The sequence below is a fragment of the Phaethon aethereus genome, assembly GCF_964289735.1.
Source record: "Phaethon aethereus genome assembly, chromosome: 1".
Classification (NCBI taxonomy): domain Eukaryota; kingdom Metazoa; phylum Chordata; class Aves; order Phaethontiformes; family Phaethontidae; genus Phaethon; species Phaethon aethereus.
Genome location: NC_138575.1, coordinates 143,983,761 through 144,004,311, shown reverse-complemented (window position 1 = coordinate 144,004,311; position 20,551 = coordinate 143,983,761). Strand labels below are relative to the sequence as shown.

Below are 20,551 nucleotides of genomic sequence, written 5' to 3'. Positions count from 1 at the left end.
GCAGACCTCCAGTTCAAAAGCCCCCAACTGCCACAACGAAGTTTTGAACAGGAGAAACTGCTTTTTTCCTTACACTATTTTTTCCTTTCCTCTCCTCCAATTACATACATCTCTTTTCCCCCCCTCCCCCGATATGCCATCAAATTCCTAAAGAGAAATGAGCACAAACACCGTACTATTGAAATGAGATTAATATTCCAGGAAGTTTAGTAGCTGTAAATTATTAAAAAAAAGCACAAGTGTGTGAGCGTGAGATTGGAGTAGAGTGAGAGGAAACACAGAAGAGCAGCAAATGTTGCCCAGAGCCATGGAGATCTCTCTCCCACCACAGGCTCATACCTTTTCCATGCTTGGGAGGTAAAACAATGGCAAGGATTACTTTTCAACTAGGTCAAACTACATATTGGAAAGATGATTTGATTTATTTTGTCCCCTCAAGTCACATCAGTTGTGAAGAGCTACTCCTTCCAAGCAGCCTGAAGTCAACAGTAAACTTGGTAAGAGAAGACAGTGGCAGACCTAATGTTGACTAAATAAGGACTAAAACACATTGGGCCATTATCTTGAGGAAATTAATCAGGTGCTGGTAACAGTTCACATCACCTCGTCCAGAAACATTGCCTTGATACAAGCAGAAATATCGAAATCCAGATATGATTATTAGACATCTAATGATTCTCATGTAGATGTTTTGCTTAATTCAAGAGTTTATCAGTCTCCTTAGGAGTATCTCTTTTTCTTCTTAGAAGTAAGATTTCCTAGCACCAAGTACCAGAAAAGACTATAAAAAATGCTCTGACATTACATGTTACCTGCAAGACTTTAAATAGGCTGAGAAGGGTTTCAACGTGTGCATGAGCATGCTAATTTCTATTCAGATTGTGAAAATGTGGCAGAGATGTCATGCATCATGTAATCTTGAACATATTTTATTTGAAACCTAGATTTTAAAATTTAATCTTAAAATAAAATGTATTAGTCTATGCCTTGCATAGAAAAAAATAACAAGAAGGGCAAGATGCTCCAGAGTCATGGGCAATATTTCCTGGACTTTTCACACAGATTATTGTTCTCAGCATCAGTGTTCCTACACTCCTTCCCTCTGTTCCCACAGAACAGGTTTTTTTTCTGCACAGATGGGTTGTTTTTACACTACTCCAAAGTTCTTCTCAAATACCTGCTTCCTAAGACTACATTATGGTCAACTTATTGCTGTTCTTACCACTATCTGTGCCCAAGAGTCTTATTATGAGTACTGTATGAACACCAATACAATTCCTTGGAGACTCTGCAGTCCAGGAACCTGTGTATGTTACAGTATTTATAGTCAGGGCTGGACAAATGAAGCAGACAGGGTTTCATGCGGTTTTGGCTGCTAAAATTCCATGGGCTCACAGAGCTACAGGGCGGCTGAGGCTGGAAGGCAGCTCTGGAGATTGTCCAGTCCCAGCCCCTGCTCAAGCTGGGCCACCTGAAGCCGGCTGCCCAGGACTGTATCCAGATAGCTTTTGAGTATCTCCCAGAATGGAGACTCTACAAACTCTCTGGGCAACCTGTGCCAATATCCAATAGCCCTTACGTTAAAAAGGAAAAAGAGTTTTCCTATTTTTAAATGGGATTTCTTGCATTTCAGATTGTGCCCATTGCCTCTAGTCCTGTCACTGGGCACCACTGGGAAGAGCCTGGCTCATAACTCACTTAAGAACTGGGACATCTATTCAAAGCTTTGATTCTTTGCCATTGAAAAATGGCCCTCAAAATACAAGTTTAGCATGGACACACTAGTGTTGGCCCTTCAGCGGTGCGGAGGCTCCCCTTGGCCATGCTCCCTCCAGAGCCTCGCCGTACCGCTGCGAGGATGGAGAGGACAAGGCAAGACACGCGCTGTCCGCACGCTCAGGTAGGCCATGGTCTGTCAGTTCACGTGCAGCTCACACCGGGAAGGTTACGCGCACAACCCGCAAGTGCTTCAAACACAGGCGCTTCTTTTCCCGTGTTTAACTCAAGCCGCAAGTGCTCCGTGCTCCTAGCAGCTGGACCCTCAGCGCAGAAGCCGATGGCGTTTGCACAGCAAGTATTCTACTTTTTACAAGCAAATTAACGTCTAAAGCTCTACATGTAACCCACAGAAGGTAGGACTATATAAAAGAGAACTTGGAAGAGCTATATGAACGCATTCCAGAGAGAAAACAAATTTCCTTTTTCTTTGGCTTCGTCTTCTTTCTATATTCGCTGGCAATTTTCTTGAGAATAGACACGGTCTAGAAATAGCTCACGCAACCCGCCTGCAGCTACTGCTCGAGCCGGAAAAAATAATGGCAATGCTACAGGAGGTGTCAAACCCATGAGCAACTCTATCCGGCCACTGCTTGACATCATGGATCTATAGGTACATAAAAGAGGATCAAAATCCTGTAAAAGGGTGAAATGGGAGCTTTTTCAGGCCTTGCAGAAGCAATTTCATTTTGAAATTCCCTTTCTCCAGTTTGCCTTCAGTAGGGCAGCACAATCAGCAAAATCCTAACCTCGGAGCTCCAGTCCCATTAGTTGCAAAAAGCTTCGGTGATTTACAGTCAGAAAGTCATTTCAAGACATCTGAAAGGACTTTGTTATTCTGCCTACAGCTACACCTGTGTACCTCTTTGTCTCTGAGTTTCAATTAGAAATAATTTAAATAAGGCAAAATCGTGTTTCCTAGTGGCAGAGCCTGTTAATGAAATATGTTTCACATTTCCAATGGAAATGGGAATTTAGGAAACTAACAGGCAGAGCTTGTGCCTGCCTTATGAATACATTTTATATTTGAACGACTTTACCTCCATCTCACTATCCAGATCTGCAGCTCATCGTTAGCTCTGTGAACCATACTTGTATTGCTCTTAATGGTTGAATTGCCACCCTGTTAATAGGACAACTCAATTTCTAAGGTGTCTTAAGAAACACAAAAAATAGGGGGTTCTCTGTTGTTTTAAAGATCTGTAAGCACTAAGGGCAAAAATCTTGTAACATGTTACACTCAAAGTCAAAAGAAGAACAAAAAAGACATGAGCAAACAGACTTAATGAATTTAACCATGTTTTTGCATCCAAGTGTTATGTAAAACAAACAGAAAAGCAGGACAATTGATTTGCAAACTATTCACCAAAATGATTTTATCAGAGGGCTCCAGGGATACCTTTCTGTGGATTAAAATCCTCCCTGCTTAGTATGGGGCAAAAAGTCACCAACTTTACTGGATGAGGGACATAAGTGCTATTAGCACAGAGAAAATGTATTAGCCCCTGTATTAGTTTCTTGGAGTCCAGAAAGGGGTCTTCCATCCCCTGAGCACGTGGAAGATCCAGTCCTTACAGACTTAGATTAAATTTAACACATTCAATACTTTTCAAGATTCAGATATTTTCATATGGCTTGAATATATCTTAGATGAGGCTACAGAAAGAAAAGAAATCCTAATATTTAGGCTTGTACCCATCATCAAGTGACAAAGCAGAAGAACTCTGCATTTCCATGCAGGGTACTGCAAAGTAGCGTACTGTCAGATTGAGACTTCTTTACTCCTCGCTCATGTCATCACCCTGTCTTTCAACATGTCTTAATGAGCCTGGTGTTCAGTTGTACAGCTTTAACTGAGGACAGTCCTTGACCTGCCAAAGGTAAGTATTGAGGATAATACACCAGCACGAAAAAAGAAACCACATAGATGGAAACTGCACTATTATTGCTAGGATAAACAAATCCTTCAGGTCTTTCGGTATCAGCAGTGGTAGCAAAAGGATATGCCAATGGCAGGATGTGGTGAAAGGGACACAGCAGGTCTTGCCACAAGCTCAGGACATTATACTTTTACACCTCAAAACTACACCATGAAAAGCAAATCTGACACAAGCATAAACTCACGCATGTTTATGCACATTCATAGAAAATACATCTCAACCACAAATATTTTCTACTATTTTTGACCAGTCGGATGATCACTTCCGTAACACCACCTTTCACACACCATGTCAAAGAAGCCTCAGGTGACATTTTTGCATGTTTTAACAAGGCATCGGTCTTTGCTGAACTGGCTTACACAACTCTGGCCCATGTGCTGGGGATGCCAACATTGACTCTTGGACAAAACCAAACCTAAATGTTTGGGAATTTGGGAACTCTCAGCAGGTGACTTGCTCTAGCCTGCAGGGAAAGCCAACAACAGTCTGGTACAGAGCGGAAAAACGTGGACTGTTTTGTTAAAACTGGTGGCTGACATACAGAAAGTGTCAGTGGAGTAACCACCCGTGAATTATTCTGCAATTATGTTTGGTACAAATATGTATATTGGCTAGATTACCCCTTCTTCTTTCCTGTAAACTCTTCGATCTCAGACCTCTAATAACAAGGAAAATCTCCTTGTTTGTTAGCAGGTTATACTGCAAAAGGGAGCAAGTGACCTTGTCACCTCTTTATTCCCTGGCTGAGCCATATGTAGCACAAACATCCCAAGAGAAAGCTCTGGGAAAAAGACAGGCTTGTTGAATGCACACAAATTGCAGCGTTTTTAAGGCGGTATCATTCCTGCTACTGCTTGGCCCACGCTGTCTTGATGTGGGTCAGACTGTAAATGACACAATTTGGTTGCCACCGTACTAACCTCTACATTCCTCTGACTCTGAGAGAGAAAGTCTCTTCTTCCTTTCTCGCCTGGCTTCAAATGGAAGTCTCATGAATGTTGTGGATTTAGTGCGTAGTTTTATAATTGTGGTTTTATTTGAATTGCCGCAAAAATGTTGGGTGAGATTAAACACAGGCTTCTCCTTTTGAAGAGGTCTGTGCTTAATATGACTTTTACACCCTGTTTTCTCACTAACTTTTAATTTTTTTCTCCTTTGAGTCTAGTTGCAGCTCCAGCTTCTACACTGCAGTTGTGAGAGCCTTTCCTTGGTACTGTACTAAGTGATACTTATGCATAAACTTTTGCTAATTGCTGATTCCATTGGCATTCATGAACCTATGCCGGAATGAATGAAGCTTTCATTCATGTTTATATATTAGTTTCCAACATTTGTATGTTTGTAATCATCAGGCTAAAACCAGCTTTCATTTGCAGAGATGTAAACTGAGGGTAACTGAGTCAGGAGACTCTATTATGTACATGGAAAGATTTTTTCTAGTATCATTGAGAGATGAGCTTATCACAGAAACGTCCCAATTCCATAACTCAGTGTAGTTTGTTCAGGAATGGTAACTACAGTTATGGCTACATTAACAAGCAGTTTGGATTAATAGAATTCAAATTCTAGAGCTCATTTTATGCCAGGGACCTGACATTGACACTTGTATGGGTTGCTGGGACTATTAGTTCAGATAAGCTCTAAGTTTGCTGCCATGCACTAATGCTCTGTAACTGCTGCAGCTCACCTCCCAGGCCAGTTCTGTCCAAAGAGAATCCAGGTGCCGTTCCTGGTGCGAACCTGTGCCCAGCAAGCGGGCAACCACTGAGCGCTGCCTGAAGAGCACTCTCCTCGTCTAACAAACGAACACACTAACGCAGACACACCCTATGCGTAAATTACAGAGACTTACACAATTAGAATATCTCTGTGGCAATCCCTAGCCATCAACAATTTTCCCAGCCATATAATTGCTACTATTAACAACACAAGTTCCCAATTTAACAAATGGAAGTAAGATAAATGCCCACATCATTCTGGCTTCCCCCAGCTTTATGATTCAGAGCGTAGCAATCTGTTGCCCTTGGTCTTTTGGAAATAGTGTCCATGTGATAATTTTAATGACAATGCAGCACTTCTCCTGGTCTGTTCTGGATATCTGAGAGCTTTGACTGCTTTATCATGGAGGACATTCTGATGGTCAATTCTGTCTATCATGCACCAAGGACCTGTATCTTATTCTCTTCCATTCAGCTGCCCACGTCCTTCCTCTCTTTACACTTAGCAATAGGTAACTCAGCACAGAGATCTGAAACCGAGGAGGACACCTAAACAGTCTGGAATCAGCAGGGGGGGGCATCAAGGGGGTTGCTGGTGTACCACTGCGGGAGAGGATGGGTTGTAAGAAGAGGTGATGTGACACATTGCTTAGATTTTCTGCGTCCTTTAGCATTGCTGGCTTGTAGGGGAATGGTCACAACTGCCTGCCTCCCAGTACTCCACCATCTTTTGGCATTGGCTCTGGTTTGAATGGTTCCAGCACAGGAAACCAGGCTTACTGCCTCCTTGTATACAGAAATGTTATCAGTCCTTTCTTCATGTCTTGCCATGCTGCTGCAAAAAAGCATCACTTGTGTGCATAGCCTTTTTATTTTTATCCTTTACCTTCCTCTGAAACTCTTAACATGCTGTTGCTCATCAGCTGCTTCATAGGGACCATTTATGTACACACTTTGACTCTCACTTGTTCCTGAAGTAACTTATGTCAAGTAAAACTGTTTGCCCTTAGAAAGCAGATAGAGCCCCAGGCAGACAGTGGGTCAAGACGTAGAAGGATGATATCGCCTTAAAAACACTGTAATTACATGAATTTAACAAACCTGGCCTTTTCCCAGAGCTGTCTCTGGGGACGTTCGTGCTATGCTCAGCCAGGCAACAAGGAGAGGACAAGGTCTCTTGCTCCCTTTTGCTGTCTAACCTGCTAATGAGCAAGGAGATTTTCCTTGTTATTAGAGACCTAAGATCTGGATAGCAAACTGATGGCACTCACTCATACAGGTTGTCCACGGTAAAAGGAGGACAGCTAAATTGGACCAATCTTTGAACGTGCTGGCTGCTCAGCAATACTGTTTTGAGTAGTTTTTCTTCAGAAGTTAAATATTGCAGATGGGAACAGCTTCTGTAAGCAGGTTTTTTAATAGGGGCCATGAAAAACGCTCAAAAAAAGGAGGAAAAAGGGAGTGGCAGGGAGGGTCAAGATAACTGCTAATGTTTTTATGCAGTGACTAAACAGATGTTGAACTGCAGCTTCTGGAAGACGATACATTGGCACAGCCCAGTCCTGCCCATAGCACCTGCACACACATCCCATTACAAAGCGACACGCAGATCCATCGACAAGCGGTAACACTGGACTGCTGCTCAGGCTAACACAAGTCCTTTGGACAGCATAATGCACTTGCAAATACAAACATCCCTCAATCGGGGAGAAAGAACGAAAAGGCAATACTCTTCCAGATTGTTTTGAGGACAATTCTATCAGGACCTGAATTTACTAAAGCCTCAGTCATTATAAGTACGATGAGGAACAACTTCAGTCAACTTCAGACACAGTTTCATCTTCCTCAAACTACCAGATGTATCTTGATGAAGTTTAAAACTGAAGGTTAAAGCTTACTTCATTCAGAAAAAACAAGCAAGACTGGGGTGCTAGAAAAGTCTGTGATGACACAGACGTGAGAAAAAAAGGCAGAACCTGGTTTATTCAGCTTCACGCAGGTCACGTGATGTAATTAATTCCAAATGGTTTTGGTCTCTGTACAGAAACTTCCAGCAAAAGATTTAAACGATGTAATAATTACCTTTTTCCTTTCATGATCCTTCTGACTGTGCCTTAATTTATGATGCTTTTAACTAGCATACATGTATCCTGAGGCTATGATGGGTGCACATCTATTTAAGTCAAAAGATAAATCTTAATGAAAGGGGTTTTTAACACAATAATTAACGTATTTTGATCATCATAACAGTAATTATTAGAGGCACAAAAACAGAATCAGATGTCAGCAGAAGCCATGAAGATCCTAAATAGGGTGGAGTACCAGCACTGCCCTATTATTTTGCCAAGAAATGATACATCAAAGTGGCAGCAGTGAATCATCATACACTGCTAGGAACTACACCCAGTGAATCCAAGAGATGGAAATATTAGATGCACTAACCTCCATCATAACTTGCAAATTATAATCACACAGCAGATAGCGCGCAATATGCTTTTTCTCATAGTTATCAAGATATGCTCTCCTTCAGCCTCCCCCAACATGATCGCTCATCAGATTAAAACAACAAAACTGGAAGAACCACAAAAACGTAGGAATCCTGGTTTGATATGAAAGGTCCATCTATTTTTAAGAACACGGTTTTATTTTGTGAAGACTTATAAGCTCTTGACATGTGTCAAGTAACACAATTGGGCAGCCCTGTTCTTTTAGAAACATCTTTTTTAAAAAAAATCACCTTTTCTATGGGATTATACACACCATGTATAATGAGAGGCAAGACCAGTAATTAAATAGAGCACACCCGCTATTACTTCCTGTCATCCTCCCCTTAGCAGAAATGACTAGTATTCTGATTTTCTGCCCAGCTATTAAATCAATGTGCCCATATACACTCGCAGGCAGACTATAACTTGCTGCCAGCCCTTTTGCAATGGCACACAGTAAAGAAGACCAAAAAAAACCTGAAAACATTTTTAAAAAAGCATCCTACTCATTTTACCAGATTGTGTCAGATTTACTTTCAGAATTAGTTTCCCCAAACTAAAGAAGTTTGGTGATACGCAAGAGGACCTTATATAAAAGAAGATGCCAGCAAAAAGACAGGAATAAAGAGTTTCTTAAAGAAAAGGATGTAGTACGGTACCTTTTCCAGTCAAAGTTTCTTCTTGTATTTTCCTCACTGCTTCTTGGCCCTCACTCTCACTGTTTCCAGCTGTCACAATGCAGAAAATGGAAAATTAACCATGCAGTCAACTTAAGAACAGTGAATAGAAGCATGCCACTATGAAGGGCTAACCACAGTGTAAAACCAGTGTGAAGTTTTAGGTGAAAAGGCACGATTTGTTACAGCCAGGCAGCAGAGGTTTTCGAAGAGGGCTGTACAAATGTGCTGCTGTCCACATGAGTTCTGCCAGTTTATGTCATTTATTCATAAAAGATAGGACCATCTGCTGGCTGGACCAGCAAAACTGAGGTGCGAATCTGTGAATTATACCACACCCAGATTCTACAAAAGCTTCACTAGAGGTTGGAGCGGACCTCTCCTCACTCTTTTTCCAAAATGAGGACTTCCACACTTGGAGGAAAGGCCCCACCACCCTGGCCCAAATGCTCAGGAAAAGTTTTACTAACATTAACATAAAATGTGTTGAAGCATCAAATAAATGCCTTTTGTGCCATTCAGCTTAGATGGACAGTTAATAATGGTCTGACATTTGTTTGGTAATTTTTTATAATAACTTACATGAAAGGAAAAAACACAAGTACAAGCAACGTATTGTGCTTGGTAGTACAAGTTATTTTTTTTAAATTAAGTTTAACATTCCATTTATCCACCCACAAACATATTCCATAGCATGACACATCAAAATACTTATTGTTTGTTATCTAAATTGGATAAAAACACTGATATCTCTGTGAACTTCATGAAGTTGCCTTCTTCTTTTTCTGATTACATAAACCCCTGTCTTGTTTTCTATACAGGCTTTATCTTGTGCCCCTCTACAAGTGTCCTGTCCTCTCATTCACTTGTTAGCTATGCAGCAGAAATTTCAGGTTTTCCACTTTTTTTCTCACTTTTTTTTTAGTAACAGTGAATCAGCTCTATCAAAGACAAGGAAAGAATTACAGAGTCACAGGAAAATTTGAAGTTGGAAGGGACCTCAGGAGGTCATCTGGTTCCACCTTCTGCTCACATTAGTTGGTACGTGCTCATATTTACTTTAAGGTGTTGGAACATGCTTTCTAGTGCTATTAAACTGGATTAATTTGATCTCACAGAGAATGTGTTCAAAAAGCGGGAGCAAGCCCTCTGAGATAGATCGCATGTCAACTGTTGGTTGCCCTAGCTGAAGGGTCAGAGCACTGAATGGAGATTTTTGGGACAACCTGACCACTTTGAGGAGGTAGGCTCATGCATTCTTTTCAGGATGGAGTTTTAGCTGTGCTTCTGCAGTAAAAAACAATGTTATGCAACACATCTTTTTTTTTCATCACATGCAAGAGGACTCTCTTTATATAAATGTATCCAACATAAAGACATTTAGCATTCCAGATACTGGAGGGAAAATAATTCTCACATAAAACCTAGAGTCATACTGGTCTGTAAGTGTTCTCTATAAATTCCATTAACTATGGAACTATATTGCTCAGACTGACCAAGAAAGAAAGAAAGAAAAAAAAAAGAGAGAAAGAAAACCACAGCAGACATTTGCAGCATTTTCTTCTTGCTGCTGTTTTTTCCCCCCTTTAAAACCACCCAGCCTTGTACGTAACAGAAACAAGTCAGCTTGATGCTAATTTCCAGGTACAGATGCAGAGTCCACAAACAAACCCTCCAGTGAAACTGCCATTTCTGGGGAAATCTGTGCACAGAGGTTATGGGCAAGGGATCAATTTTCCTCACTGTTTCACCTCAAGTGATGTACTAGAGTAAGATTTCAAACTCAGTGTGTTATTATGCTGGATAGAGTTAGGCTAGAAACAAAAATACTTTGGTGCCAATTCTGTGAAGGTCTTATTTGATTCCTCTTTCATTTAGCACTCCTCACGCAGAGAACAGGCTTATTAAAGCCTCCAGTGTCTTGAATTAACTCTCAGTATGTTCACTTAATTTGTTCTTTTAAAAGAGCATGTGTTCACAACAAATTTTAATGTACTTTATTTTGCTGTTATATAAATGGTTGTTCATTAAAGCTCAGTGCCTTCCAAATGAGCTCATTTTATTCATATTTGCATATTTTTCACTCTAGACCACAGGGAAAAAATAATTATTTTGCTAAACAGTCACTTCAAATGTCTGTTTCCAGCCTGATTCAACAGAGAGTTTGAAAACCAGCTTCTGGGGGCTGGAGTATTGCAAAATTGAAATAGCCTCAGTGAAAGCTGCTACTGTAATAGAGGCTTTTGAAATACTTCTTTGAAAGAAAATCCTGTAAGAAAGAATAAAGACACTGAACAAATGACCAAAATCCTTACAAAAAGAGCAAAGACACGTATATCAGAAAGATACCATAAGACTGGGAGAGTAACCTACGCTTCTGAGTTAGCTTAAGAAGATCAGCATCCCCTTGCTGAGGATGGGTGGGAGAGAAAAGGGACTTTGCACTGTTCTGCTGCTTCTCTCCTAGTACATCCTTCTGGGATTCTCTAAGTAAAGTGAGTGGCAGGCATGAAAAAGAACAATCTCCTTTTACGTGCTACATTAATTATTAAAAATTTTAAAAATACTCTTGAGGTCACCAAGCTAACACAAGCAGCTTTAGGTTGGGAAAAATCAAAAATAATTTGTATCATCTTCTTGATGAGGATGCATCACTAAAGGGCACAACCTTCAAGTCTACTGAAGAGGAGTACAGCACTCTAAACTGAGGAGGGGGACAGTCTACTGTACAGGGGTCAAATTCTTACCATCATCAGCTGGTTTAGATCCTCATCTGTATATTTGTAGTGATTCTTTTAAAAACTTTGTGATACACAGGAAAATCCTCTGGCTGGACGTTTTGCCAATGATTCACCATAATTTGCATACGTTCCACATGCCAGAATTTATCTATGCCAGAATTCATCCATTTTAAGCACAGTAGCATCTGTAGTGTAAGATCTGCCTAGTCTGGATTCAAGTGGTTTGGAGGGGAGGATAAGAAAAGGAAGACAGACCATGTTTTTTACACAGTGAGAGAATCTGAACAAAAGCTTTGAGAAAAAGGGATTCAATGTCTTGAGAGCTTACATCATCAAAGTACCCAAAACTGTAATAATCTTCTTTTTCATGCTAATTTAAAGTGTCTATTGGGAACTCAAAATAGATATAGTTGTCTCAAGAACTGTTTATGCAAGCTGTTCAGTGCCCTATCTGATGTTTGTCTTCTACTTAGTCCCCACAGAAGAGTGAAAAATTCAGGTGAGACTGATCCAGTAACAATGCTGACTGCAATCAATTCTGAAGATAAAACTAATAACATAAAAATAAACTCGTCTGAATAGATGCACCTGCATAAAATAAGATGTCATTTTAATGGCATGAAAAATTCTAATTCTTAGTAAAATACTGAAACTCATGTTGAAAAGACAAAAAAAGATGTTAAATAGATTTAAATACAACTTTTATTAAAAAAAAAGACTCTCCTATTCAACATTCATCTACACAAATGCCACAAGTCAAAGCACATTGATCTAAAGCCACCACAGAAGTACATAGAAAAATTCTTATCAGCAGCAATAGGCTTTGGATCTTACCCTAAAGGTCAGGCTCCGTCATCTTAATCACTTAAGTAGATCCTAATTCTGAAAGTTGTTTCATGGATTTCAATAGAATTATCACAGAGGATTGCTGAGCCAGAATAAGGATGGCAAAAACACTGCCCACAGAAACACAGCATGGCTGGGAAACATTTACACTATCGCTAGTTAAAGGGTCCTGATACATCTATACGTATTCTTTATACAATATTTTTAATTTCTTTGAATGTGACAATCTCTCCAAAAGAATAATTGCTACTCACACTCATAATTTATGTACAAAATTGATCCTGATAAAAAAGCAAGATCTTTTCCATTTGGTGTTTTGCAAAAATAGGAATTTGCAATCTTGACATTTCAAGGGAACGTTCTGCAGGGCATTGTAAAGAAATTTAAAATAGTCTATGAACAACGATACAGCCTATAAAGCTTAAGGTTGCCCTGAGAGAATAAACCCACAAATCCAAAAAGTCCTCGCTTACCAAAGTTAGCAGGGGGAGAATTTCCCAACTTTCAGCAAGACAACACAAAACTAAAACGCAAATAAAAACTTTTTGAGACGAACCTCGAGAAGATGCAAGCCACCCGGGATGCGGAGCTCCAGAGAAAGAACCACCCCCCCAGCCTGGAGCCCTCCGACCCTGACCCTCTGCACCAAGGCACCCCTCCGCCTGCCATAACCCCCGGCTGCCAAACCCAGGAGGAGAGGCAGGGGCAAGCTGCCCGGCAGCGGGGCGGCCATGCCAGCACCCCCCCGCCAGCCCTCCCCACACCCCCCCACCGACGAGTGCGACCTCCTCATCTGCCGCCAGCGCCTGGGGAAGCTGTCTGCCTGAGAGAAACACTCATCCCTTAAAGTTATCTAGCCATAATTGCGTATCGGTTAATCCCTGAAACGATGAACGACTTTCCAGGGTTCGCAGCCTGCCCCATGACCCTCCCCACTCCCCCCGATCACTTCAAGTCACCCAAGTTTGGAGGTGGTGCCCGTAAACGCCGATGCATATCTGTATTACCTAGAGAAGCTTGGCGGGATGGTAACAGATTCTCTATAAATGCATACCGCCTGACGGAGGAGTTGCAGAGGGTGATGGTTAGGTGCCTGCGTGCAACAGAATACAAAAAAGATTCCAGCTGGAATTTTGAATTAAGGCGCCTCCTCAGAGTAGCATAATCCTCATTATGGTTGAAGGGGAAGTGATTTCATTGGAGTGCCAGCCTGAAGACAGGGCTTGCAACGGCACCCAAAGCCTCAAGAGAAGAACAAAGTCCTACCAGCTGGTGTTATGAGGATTTCGTGAGCGTGCATGGCACCGCACAACAAATAGCATGTGCCTAAGAGAGAGGAATGACTGCGCCCAAAAAGCTCTGAGGATGAGAAATTTGAACTCAGTACAATATGAGTGCTTTTAAAGACATTGATAACGTCTTCAATTTAAAAAAAAATAAATAAATCTTGTATAAGAAAAAGGAATATAGACCTTGGGTCTCACCCATAAAACTTCCAAGTCATGAATTTGTCATCTAATAAAGCCAGGTATAAGGAAGTGACCTGGTATAAAAAAAAACTTTGAGAAAGTGATATGAATCTTCCCTAAATCTAGAGGTACCGCACGTCCTTTGTCAGCCAGTTCATCATACAGCAGTCACAATTAAATGCATGCCTTTTTGACATGAAAGGCAATAATATCATTGTAAGTGTTCCTTTGGGAAGAGACGCAAAACTGAGTAAGGAGGAGGATGTGGGTTTGCAAAGATGAAAGAAATCATCATTCTTGCCCTGGGTTTCAGCAACCCAGGTGTTCCAACAAGAAGTTAAGAATGACCCTGTTTATCAAACAAAAGACACAGCCAGACAAGTGCCCTGTTTTCAACAATAACCCTTAGCAGGTGCTAAGGAAAAAGTATAAGTGATGGCATTAAGTCTAGAAGTGGCATTTTCTGATACACTCTCCCAGTAGCAAGATGTTTCAGAGATTTCCTGAATCAAAGGTCACCCCTAGCTTCTCAATGAACCTATCTCCACTACCTCATCTAATTGCACTTTCAATTCATTCAAGTGCTTGGTCGTCAAAGGGTTCTGGAACAAGTTCTGTGATTTAGTGACACACTTCATTACATTAAAAAGGTTGTGCTTCAGTGGCAGGTTTTTTTAATTTTGTCAGATGTTCATTACTTTGTGTACAATAAGACAGAGAATAACCACTTCTCATTCACTTTCTCTATACCATTCGTAATTGCATGACATCACACTTCAGTCACCTGTTTGCAAGCAGAAGAACCTTTGTTTATTAGCACAGAGCCATCCCATTCTCCTCACCATCCCTCTCTCGTTTTTTCCAGTTTTACCAGACTCCTTTTGAGTATTCACAACAGGATGAACCAATGATTTCTACAAAGGAAGAGGGACGCTTCCTGCCCTGTTTTCATCTTCTTTGCTGCTAAGTAATAAGATTTTATTTGCCTTTTTGACTGGCATTGAATATTGAAGATGTTCTGCCGAGAGCTTTCAACAGTAAACCACGATTTTTTTTTTTGAGTGATAGTAGTTAATTTAGATCTTATTCTTGTAAATGTATAGGTGTGGGTTTTTTACCTCATATGCAGTATTTGCATTTACTGACACTCAGTATTTATCCATGCCTTCAAAACCCAGTCATTCAATATTGTGAGATTCTTCCCCCTTCTTCATCATTGTTAAGATTTCACAAAATCACAGGATGGTTGAGGCTGGAAGGTACCTCTGGAGACCATCCAGTCCCACCCTCTGCTACAATTGGTTGCCCAGGACCATATCTGGTCAGGTTTTGAGTACCTCTGAGGATGGAGAACCCACAGCCTCTCTGGGCAGCCTGCTTGACCGCCCTCGATGCAAAAAAGTGTTTTCTTACACTTAAATGGAATTTCCTGCTTTTTGATTTGTGCCCATTGCCTCTTGTCCTATCACAGACACCACTGAGCAGACCCTGGCTACATCTTCTTTACTGGCCCCATCAGATATTTATACACATGGAAAAGGTCCCCCCGAGCCTTCTCCTCTCCCAACTGAACAATCCCAGCTCTCTCAGCCTCTCCTTGTACGTCAGATGCTCAAATCCCTTAACTATCAATAGTCAAATTAATTTTACTATCCTAAACAACATTTGTGCAAAATGCATCATCTCACTGTTCACCCTTTTTTCTTTATCTGTCTTTTATAAATGTACTGATCAGGAGTCGCTTTGCTCCACCCCAAAGCTGACAAATAATTCCTAAATGTTGTTGAACTGGACTATGCACAACATCCTTTCTAATACTGCCCAACAGTCGCATTTGCCCACCTTACACTTCTCGTATACTAAGGATGGTTTAAAGTCCTGTGCAGAAGATACTACTTCAGAAATAGTTTTATGCTATTCAGGGATTTTGTTTTTAATCACAGTGGCTTGGTTTAGACTGTTTTAACTTATTTTCTGATGGGTGGTACTGTATTTATACTGAGTTTGTAATAAACTATATAATATAATTATATATAATATAATAACTATAAATATTCATAAGCACTGCATCTTTTTAGCTGCTCATTTTATGTACTTCTTTTAGAAGAGACAGTGAATAGTGGTTGCCCGTCACAGAACACTTTTTCAGATTGAAGACTCCGAGCCCGTTTGGTTGCTCCTCATAAAGATCCTTCTCCATATCCTTAACAGGCTTGTCTTCCTCTAAACCCTTTCCATTTTGAAATAGGCAGACCAGTACTTAACACAGCAGGTAAGGTGTAGGTGCACAAAGGATTTATACAGTGACAAACTCACACTGTCTGTTTTGTTTGTTCTTTTTATAACAATTTCTAATATTTGTTTTTCTTTTTGCAAGCTATTGAGCACTGAGTTTTCACAGAATGATCTATTGCAGCCCCAACATCTTCCTCCAAAGCGAAGATGGTCAACGCAGAACCCACCACTTCTTTTTCTGGAGTTAAGATTCTTCCCCAGGTCCATCACCCCACATTGATCTACGCTGAATTGCACATGCCTTTGAACATTCAGCTTCTTACGGTCTTCCTGCAATTCTTCACACATGTACCTGGTCTTTATTACCCTCAATAATTCATTACAATTTGAAAGACTTGTCACTTCACTATTTGCTCCTCCTCTAAAATTATATGTTGAAAGCATGGGTTCTAACATGTACCCCTGTTCAACTCCAGTGGTAACACCCTCTCTACTACGAAAATAAACATTTATGTCTATGTTCTGTCATAAAATGCAATGTTGTTATATGAATGTAATGACATTTGTACTTATCCTCTGAGCTGTGTAGTGTCTTTAAGAGCCTCAAGGAATTTTGCATTAAGATTTCTAAAAATCCAAGCAAATCATATCAACCCAAATCTCTCTCATCCACATGATGCCTGAGCTCAGCTAATCAAAGCGGTTTACTATGCAATACACCTGCACAGTTGATTGAGTTACATTTCTACTTGTAATTAGTGCCCAAAAGAGAATTCTTGTGCTCTAAGTGTCTGTTTAGATGTTTGTCACTATTTTAATAATAGTTTCAAATGTCCCAAGAAATGTTGTAATGAGTTTGTTCATAGATAAGTAGTCTTAAACCACTGCCAATTATAAAAAACACCCTATACATTTTACAGGCAGAATGTTCAAAATGAATAAACATAAATGAGCTTCACGAAGTTCAACAAGGCCAAGTGCAGGGTCCTGCACATGGGTCGGGACAATCCCCAGCACAAAGACAGGTTGGGCAGAGAATGGATTGAGAGCACCCTGAGGACAAGGACTTGGGGGTGTTGGTTGGAGAGAAGCTCAACATGACCTGGCAATGTATTCTTGCAGTTCAGAAAACCAACCGTATCCTGGGCGGCACACAAACCAGCATGGCCAGCAGGTCGAGGGAGGCGATTCTGCCCCTCTGCTCCATTCTGGTGAGAACCCACCTGGAGTCCTGCATCTGGTTCTGGGGCCCCCAACATAAGAAGGGCATAGACCTGTTGCAGCGAGTCCAGAGGAGGCCACCAAAACGATCAGAGGGACAGAAGATATCTCCTATGAGGACGGGCTGAGAGAGTTGGGGTTGATCAGCCTGGAGAAAAAGCTCCGGGGAGACCTTCCAGCAGCTGGCCAGTACCTAAAAGGGGCCTACAATAAAACTGGAGAGGGACTTTTTACAAGGGCATGCAGTGATAGGACAAAGGGTGGTGGCTTTACACTGAAGGAGGGTGAATTTAGATTAACTATAAGGAAGAAATTCTTCACAATAAGGATGGTGAGGCACTGGAACAACTTGTCCAGGGAAGTTGTGGATGTCCCATCCCTGGAAATGTTCAAGGCCAGGCTGGATGGGGCTTTGAGCAACCTGGTCTAGTGGAAGGTGTCCCTGCCCATGGCAGGGGGGTGGAACTAGACGACCTTTAATGTCCCTTCCAGCCCAAACCATTCTATGATTCTATGATTCTACAATATATATTTTTTAAAAAGGAAAAATGTTTTTAAAGCAGGGCAGTGACAGTCTTCAAACAGAAATCAGGGATTAAAGTGTTTGTTAAAATTCCTTCTGCTGTGGAAGGCTGTGTGTGGCTGTGTATATGGCTGCGTGTGGCTGTGTGCACACACATAGTGTATAAATAAGAGCACTGTAAGTGCAGTTTTTCGTAACCCTGATTACAGTGTACTGATATGTTAAAAACTGAACTGAATTACAATTATAAGGCAATCCACATGCGTTTTCTTAGTGTTCATACCGGAGAAAGGAAACCATCACCTACTTTTAAAAGGTTGGTAACATTTTGATACTTCCTGACTAACTCTACAACCCATCCAGGCCTAACAAAACTTGGCTAAAATTAGGAAGAAAAATACTTTTCTACAAAAAATTATAACTCAAACACCTCATACATCTATGTATAGTGAGAAAATACTATTAAAGTATCCCATATAAATTTTCAGTGATTGAAATTAAATCAAACCATCTTTGAAAATGAACAATCATACCATCTTCATAGGGTTTAATTATCCTTCTAAAGTCACCTTGTAGTATTAAGAATTGTCTGATTTGCAATGCAGAGGGTCCAGCTTGAAAATTGGAAACTAATGTGAATGAAAGAGATGACAGAAATAGCTCTTGCTTGGTCTCCTGCAAGGCTTACAGAAGTCCCACAGAAATGCTGAGTCTGGTGATGGAACTACATTCACTGATGCCAAAATTGCATGGCTGAAATAAGTCACTTGAATATATATACATATATATAAATATAATGAAACTGTTTCCCTCAGAATGTGAGCCTGTCTTAGAAAATTATGACACTGATATACCCAGACACTAAAGATTGATTACACGGTCCTGAACCTGGTGTTTTATACTAAGCAGCATACGTGTAACATTGTCAAGTTGAATATCTTTCTTTTTTATTTCACTCACCATTCACAGCAGGATTATCAAAGCTTTTATATTAGATATTGTCACACTTTTATTTCCATCCTTCTTTTATTAATGTACTGAGAAACAAAGGGAAAATCAAACCAAAGCTCTGCTTTTTAAGTCAACAATTTTAACACGTGCTCACAGAACTCTCTTAAAATTAAACCCCAGTGATGAAGAATGGAAGGGATACGAAGAGTTTATGCTTCTAATCAGTCTAAAATCAGACACAAACTGTGGCCAACACTTGTGAAACAGAACTGAACCTTATCATAAACATGACCGGCTCCTCTTGATTTTCAGTATCCTTATTGCTAAGAGCATATTTATTTGTAAGTCCACACAATATACTACCTTCAACATCAGCTACTAGTCAACAGGCACCAAAAATGGTGTGTCATTTACCTCCTCTCTCTGAAAATGAAATTGCAAGCTTATTTAGCAAGTACTAAATTGTGTAAGAGGGGGCAGGAGCTCCCGGTGTGGCTTGACTCTGAAGACTCACCGCCGGCAGTAGCTTTCCCTACCGGGGGTTCCAGCTGTCTGCCATGAGACTTGCCTGAAGTGAAAGCCCTGCTCACTGTGAGTAATGCAACCGCAGCCTGGCAAAAGGTCTCAATGAAATCTGTCAAACCAATCTGTAGAAAATTACTTTCCGCATTTCAGCATTCATGCCGACCTTTTTCCCAGGGAGAGGCTGCGGGCAGGGCGAGCAGCACCTGCACAGGGAGACCATCCTGGGGATAAAGGAGTCTTGTGCACCGGTGCAGGGACTGGAATGGAAGAAGCTGTAAAAGCGCTGTGCAACTGCTTGCTGAAAATGCTCTGAGTGAGCACACTGCCTTTTCCTGCGGTGACTATTCTCATTCCACAAGGTAACATGCTTTCTACTTATTTGTTTTCCCCGCTCTGCTGGTAGATTGGATTTAAAAGCAAGGCCACAGCACAGAGGACTTGCCAGCAGATGACCATGCACTCTGACACCAGGAGGATAGCATGAAGGTTGTGGCATATCACCCACACCTTACTTTTCCTGTTAGCCCACCCAGAAAATATGTTATAGACATAGTCTATATACTCCAGACAAGGAAAAATGTACTAAGAGCTGATGACTCCCAAAGGGTATAAAAGATCTGTCCATAAACTAGCCTGCCACTTTGGATCAAGAAGAACCACGGAGACAGGATAAGGACTCGGTAGCTGGCGTACCTTTTCCCACGTTGCACACAAGTGATGCTCACCAGACCACATGAGCACACACAACTTGGTGCTTGTGAGAGTATGGGTGTGAGTGCGAATGGATGAGATCTATGAGGGGGTGACCGTGAGTTGAAAAAAATCAGCATATTCAGAGATTTTGTAATTAAATATCACCCCACCTTTCCCAAAGACCTCACACTGAATTTTGTTACATGGAATCATCTAAACATTAAATGGTATAAAAGAAGTCTTCAAAAAAGTACCAATATTCTATGCTTCCACAACGTTATGCAAAGAGAAGAAAACTGGCCTTTTTGTTTTCCCACTGAGTACATTTTTGCAGTCCACCTTAAACACGAAAAGAGACTTCTTCAGTGCAATATTAATGCTGGCATCGTCAGCTACATCTAACATCTAGCTACATATAGCAGCATCTGTTTGCCTTTTTGCAGATGCTTGGTTTTGACACATCTATTAAAACATGTATGGGTTAAGTCATATTCTGCATTACACCTGTATGATTCCAAGGCAACTCCATTAGTGTTACTGACAGCACTAGCTAAAACTACATGGCTACTATGCTCTATTATGCTCTTGTTTATTGTTTTGGTTTTTTTTTCAAAAGATGTGTATACAAAACCTTAGAGATAGCACATTCTGTATAAAAGCTAAATAAAATGGCCTCACCAGCTTGCTAGTGTGTTATGAAATACCAACCTTCAGTGACCTTATGGTAAAAATCTAGTTAAAGAAAGATGA

At 40.8% G+C, this 20,551-nt stretch overlaps 1 protein-coding gene across 1 annotated transcript in view; it reads right to left on the bottom strand.

Annotated features, from left to right (window-relative positions):
- Nucleotides 1-20,551, bottom strand: part of DHRSX (dehydrogenase/reductase X-linked) — a gene marked incomplete at its 3' end in the record, with an annotated part of 174,489 nt that overhangs the window by 114,262 nt on the left and 39,676 nt on the right. The window contains 1 exon segment of the mRNA XM_082009356.1: nucleotides 8,580-8,648. Within this exon segment, the coding sequence (XP_081865482.1) occupies nucleotides 8,580-8,648 (69 nt within the window).